This window comes from Pseudochaenichthys georgianus, chromosome 14 (genome assembly GCF_902827115.2).
Source record: "Pseudochaenichthys georgianus chromosome 14, fPseGeo1.2, whole genome shotgun sequence".
In the NCBI taxonomy this organism is placed as follows: Eukaryota; Metazoa; Chordata; class Actinopteri; order Perciformes; family Channichthyidae; genus Pseudochaenichthys; species Pseudochaenichthys georgianus.
Genome location: NC_047516.1, coordinates 17,986,327 through 17,992,326, shown reverse-complemented (window position 1 = coordinate 17,992,326; position 6,000 = coordinate 17,986,327). Strand labels below are relative to the sequence as shown.

General features: G+C 46.1%; 1 protein-coding gene across 2 annotated transcripts in view; it reads right to left on the bottom strand.

Moving 5' to 3' along the window:
• Positions 1 to 881: 881 nt before the first annotated feature.
• Positions 882 to 6,000, bottom strand: part of LOC117458215 (ryanodine receptor 1-like) — a 63,409-nt gene continuing 58,290 nt past the window's right edge. For both annotated transcript variants that reach the window (XM_034098548.1, XM_034098550.1), the window contains one exon: positions 882 to 2,134. In XM_034098548.1, coding sequence (XP_033954439.1) covers positions 2,039 to 2,134 — 96 coding nt within the window. In that variant the 3' untranslated portion in view covers positions 882 to 2,038. The remainder of the gene's footprint in view (positions 2,135 to 6,000) is intronic.

Below are 6,000 nucleotides of genomic sequence, written 5' to 3'. Positions count from 1 at the left end.
CCCCGCACTGTATTCATGCCGGTGACTTGGGCAACTATGTCCAGTGAGGTAATTTGTCTGAAGGCTGTAAAAGGGTGCCTGGAAGGAGGAGAGTAGGCAGGTTCCGGAAAAGGATGGGTGGTGGACGAGACGGAGGAGTTGGCTATGTTGCTGTGTATTATTTCAATTTTGCTTTGGAGGAATGAGAGGAAGGATTCACACTTTGAGGTGGTGAAGGAGTTGGAGATATTATCCATGGGGTTGAGGAGCTTGTTAATAGTTGAAAAAAGGGTCTTTGGGTTATTGCTGCCAGATTGTATTACAGAGGAGTAGTGGAAGGAGCGTGCACTGTTGAGGGCATCTTTGTACTGTTGTTGATGCAGTCTATAAATCACCCTACTGGTGGTAGTTTTTGCATATAAAATGTCCCACAGCTGTAATGATGATTGTTCAGTGAAGAGATCGACTCACCGTTCATCCCCAAGACATTCATGTTGACAGTCGCTGTATCCCTGGCTCAGAGAGAAATGTTGGAGGACTGAATGGGCTCAATGTGAGTTTTTATGCTCAGCCTTAATTCCAGTTTATAAAGGATGTTCCACATGGACACAGTTCAACAGCTCGGGATGAAAATGGGCTGTGATGATGAGATGTTACAAAAAAACTGCACCAGTGTGTTCAGAGTTACTGTGTTAAATTACTCAACAGCATTACATTTTCTTTTGATATTTTCTCTTATTTAGTCATTTTGAATCAGTATCAATACAGTAAAAGTATAAATTACTGTGAACGTTACGCTATATATGCACAATGTTAATTAAAGGTGCACAATTCCAGCCAATCAGCCACACGGGACAGGAAACAGGCCATGGATGTACAAAGAAAAACACATTTAGTCAGACATTCTTTTTTTTATTATGGTTGTTGAAATGTCAACATTCCAACTCCAGAGTCTCTCACTTTTACCACAAACAGGTTTTGGTACATACTTGATTTGAGGGAAGTTTAAAATAATTTGTTTTGTTCAAACTGTTGTTATGGTTGTCAATGTAGCCTTACATTAGATAACCTTCTGTGGATTTTCATTTGACAATCAACATAACATATATTTCCTTCTGATCACCACATATTATGTAATTTAGTTGACCTATTTTCACTGAAAAATAACTGAATCCATTTTGTAAATGCTGCAAATTAGGAGCCACATTTTAAGGATTCTGATACTGGAAAGTACTATCTACATACATAATACGCACATTATTATGCTGATGAGTAAAAGATCAAATAAGTGTCAGATTACAATGAAGCTTATTCTTATACAGAATGTATTAATCATTGTAGACTTATAGTTGTCTTGAGAAACAATAAATAAAATAATTTAAAATCAAATAAAAGCTACAGTATCTAAAGAAATCTCAACAGAGAAAAAAAAAATTAATATGTTTAAGTGAAAGTAACAGTAATGAAAGAAAAAACTATTAACTACATATAAAGACAGAAAGGCAAAGTGTTAAGCTGCTAGCAACTACATGCTTTTATAAATGTGGTAGTTTTGGCACTTTGTCAAATTATCACAAAACACAGTCTTATCTTTTCCTCCTCAACAGCAAACACATTCAACTAACACTTAGTAAAACATTTTCACGCATTTTGATAAATGATGAAATAACATGATGAATCTTAAAAAAAACTTGGTGTGAATGCGTTTCACATATAAAAAGTATCTTAGCCATCTCAAGGACGCTGAAGTCATCAACGTTTGGAGTTACAGTATGTTGATGAAACTTATTTAGCATTTTCATGACAAAATCCATTTGATGTGAGTTTTGTCAGGAATGATGTACAACAGTACATAAGACACAAAATGAACCCCCCCATTTACTAGTGAAATATGCTAAACGTATGCAAATAGCTAGTAGATTTGCATCACTCACCAGCCAAAATAAAAGTACTCTATTGATTGGCTGGTAACATTTTAAGCATCCACTTTGCCAGTGACAAAACACACATGTATTTAGCAGTTGTTATTCTCCCTGCATTTGTGTCAAGTACTTGTAGGCTAGGAAAGTTGATCCTCATATTGCTTTCTGAAACAGTCTCCAGCAGGATAGAAGTCCCAGCAACGCTCCTGGTACATCTTCCACACGTACGACTCCTAAAAGAGCGTGAGACAATAAACAAAAAGAAAGCAAACTGTGTTATCAGCACAGGCTCAGGATAATGAAGGCTACTATTTGACCAACTATCAGACTTGTTTTAAGCACCACCGAAGACGTTATTGTGTTTATAACAGGAATTATATGCACCTACTGAACAACAATAATGCAGAGAACAGGATGCTGGATGCTTTTAGCAGGTGCTAATCAAAATACTGTTGCTGTAAGCTCAAACGATGGTAATGCACAGACACCAACCGTTACTGTGCAAACAAACAGGTAAACAGTCTATGTACACACACACATCCTGCTAGAAGTATACGTGGAGTTTGCAGAACACATACTCAAGTATTATACTTAAATACTTTTAAACACATTTCTACTTTACTTGAGTGTTTCCATATATTGCTTCTTTATAATTCTACTCCGCTAAATCCGAGGCAAATACAGTACTTTTTACTCCACTTCATTCATTTTAACACTCACAGTTACTAGGTATTTGGTACATATAAAAACACATGATTTACAAATATGGTATAATACAGTACTGTGATACTACTCTCCAGAGTATTTCACATATCTAGAATACTTAAAGGCTCTTACCTCTATAAAAACAGGATAATATTATAACCATAATAATAAAATACTGTGAAAAGGTCAATTCTGCATAACGAGTATTATTACTGTAAGTATTTGAAGTACATTTAGGTGATATAAGACTTCTGTACTCTATATTATTACCAAATGGGCCATTGTGCAGAACAAATACTTTTGTACTTTAAATACATTTTGATTCTAATACTTTTGTACTTTTACTTAAAGAGCAACTTGCAGGTTAGACACACCAGTGAATAAATGTGTAGGAAAATTATGTATACACTAGATTTTCCAAAAAATATACAAAGATATACACTACAGTGACATCTGGCGTCGTTTTTGTAAGACATTTTTACTTCCGTATAAAAAAAGGGTTAGGGTTAGACTACGACACACCCCACACCCCACCTCTGTAAACTAGTTGATCGGGAAACCAGTTAATCCGGTTAAAACGGTTAGGGAAACTGTGGACTCGATGTCCTGACAGCTGCTCAAACCAACTACAAACTACTACCGCGGATTGGGCAGAGAACGAGTCCGAGAATGTTGCTCCCCCATGTGACGTAATATGACGCGTTTGGCGTATGACGTTACAAAAAAGCAGTTTTTAGTAACAGAGCTCAAAACGGCTCCTTTCTCTCTGAATTCCTGCCCTTATGTGTTAGGATTTGTCTGTGTTTGTATTTTTCGTGTCCTTTTCTATCTTTGGGTTTCCTATTTTATTTTGTAAAGTGTTCACCCCCGTTTCCTGCCTGTTTGCTTTCTGTCGGTTTCCCTCTCTGATTACCCAATTGTGTTCACCTGGTACCTATGTGTTTTCTCCTCCCTCCTCACCTGTCTCGTGTTTATGTGATTAGTCCTGGGTGTATTTAAGTTCTGGGTTTTCTGTCTCTCTTTGTCGGGTTGTCTTGTGATTTGGCTTGTCCTCGGTGAGTGTTCTGTCTGTGTATATATAGCCTTGAAATAAAGGAATTATTTTGACTTTAATCTGCATTTGGGTCCTACTTGCTTCACACACCGTAACATTACAACCCGACCTGAAATATGGGCCCAGCAGATCCTTTTGAGCAGGAGTTATTGGACTTTACTTTTTCTTTGGCTACCTGCTCTTATCAATGGATAGGAGCGGTCAGGGTTCAGCAGCGAGATGCTGCTCTGGCAGAAGCAGTCCACCTTACACTGAGGAATCAAAGTTTGGTGAAATTCTTACCTGCCAGGCTTTTGGATTACCTCACAATTTGTTTTCCCGATCCTGACAGACCCAGGTCTCCCAACTCCTGTTTTGATACCACACGCATTGGAGTGGTCCGTCTGGCGTCAGCCCCTGCTTCTCACCCAGTGTTTGCTACTGTCCAGGAGCCATTCGCTGGTACTCGTCTGGCCTTTGGAGGTCCACAGAGCCTCCAAACGGCTCCTAAAGGAAGGGGTCGCAAGGCCAGGTTGGCAGCACGAGCCCAAAGAGCCAGGGTTCCAGAACCAGTTCAGCCCCCAGCAGCCATGGATCCGTGTTCCGGTTCCCTGCCCTGCAGCCATGGTTCCGGCTCCAGTGCCGGTCCCAGCAGCCACGGTCCCTGCTCCGGAACCGGACTTTACAGCCATGTTTCCGGCTCCAGAACCGGACCTTTCAGCCAGGATTCTGGCTTCAATTCCAGACCCAGTCCCGGTCCCAGCAGCCTTGGTGCCAGACCCAGATGTGGCCCCAGCTGCCACAGTCCCATCTCCAGTTCCCCCTCAAGTTCCCTCTCGAGTTCCCTCCTTTAGTCCCTCCTCGAGTCCCCTCTCTAGTCCCCTCTCAAGTTCCCTTCTCTAGTCCCTCCTCTAGTCCCCTCTGGAGTCCCCTCTCCAGTTCCCTCCTTTAGTCCCTCCACTGGTCCCTCCTTTAGTCCCTCCACTGGTCCCTCCTCTAGTCCCTCCTCGAGTCCCCTCTCTAGTTCGCCTCTCGAGTCCCCTCTCAAGTTCCCTTCTCTAGTCCCTCCTCTAGTCTCTCCTCTAGTCCCCTCTGGAGTCCCCTCTCCAGTTCCCTCCTTTAGTCCCTCCTCAAGTCCCCTCTCTAGTTCCCCTCTCGAGTCTCCTCTCGAGTTTCGTTCTCTAGTTCCTCCTCTGGTCCCTTCTCTAGTCCCCTCTCTAGTCCCTTCCCTAGTCCCTCCTCAGGTCACTTTCCTAGTCCCTTCTCTAGTCCCATCTAAAGTCCCTACTGAAGTGCTGTTGGAGGTCCCGCAGACTACTCTTCTGCCGGGGGTCCTGCCAACCCCAGGTCCTGTGCCGTTGGAGGTCCCGCAGACTACTCTTCTGCCGGGGGTCCTGCCAACCCCGTGTCCTGTGCCGTTGGAGGTCCCGCCGACTGCTCTCCTGCCGGGGGTCCTGCCAACCCTGTGTCCTGTCCCGTTGGAGGTCCCGCCGCCTACTCTCCTGCCGGGGGTCCTGCCAACTCTTAGTCCTGTGCCGTTGGAGGCCCCGCCGACTACTCTCCTGTCGGGGGTCCTGCCAACCCTTTGTCCTGTCCCGTTGGGGGTCCCGCCGTCTACTCTCCTGCCGGGGGTCCTGCCAGCTCCTTGTCCTGTCTCGTTGGAGGTCCCGCCGACTACTCTCCTGCCGGGGGTCCTGCCAACTCTTAGTCCTGTGCCGTTGGAGGCCCCGCCGACTACTCTCCTGCCGGGGGTCCTGCCAACCCTTTGTCCTGTCCCGTTGGGGGTCCCGCCGTCTGCTCTCCTGCCGGGGGTCCTGCCAACCCTTTGTCCTGTCCCATTGGGGGTCCCGCCGTCTGCTCTCCTGCCGGGGGTCCTGCCAACCCTTTGTCCTGTCCCGTTGGGGGTCCCGCCGACTACTCTCCTGCCGGGGGTCCTGCCAACCCTTTGTCCTGTCCCGTTGGGGGTCCCGCCGTCTACTCTCCTGCCGGGGGTCCTGCCAGCTCCTTGTCCTGTCTCGTTGGAGGTCCCGCCGACTACTCTCCTGCCGGGGGTCCTGCCAACCCTTTGTCCTGTGCCGTTGGAGGCCCCACCGACTCCTCTCCTGCCGGGGGTCCTGCCAACTCTTAGTCCTGTGCCGTTGGAGGCCCCGCCGACTACTCTCCTGCCGGGGGTCCTGCCAACCCTTTGTCCTGTCCCGTTGGGGGTCCCGCCGTCTGCTCTCCTGCCGGGGGTCCTGCCAACCCTTTGTCCTGTGCTGTTGGAAGCCCCGCCGACTGCTCTCCTGCCGGGGGTCCTGCCAATCCCGTGTCCTGGTCCTCTTCTGTGGGGGATCCTGCCGAGGCCTGTCCCACCAGCTCCGA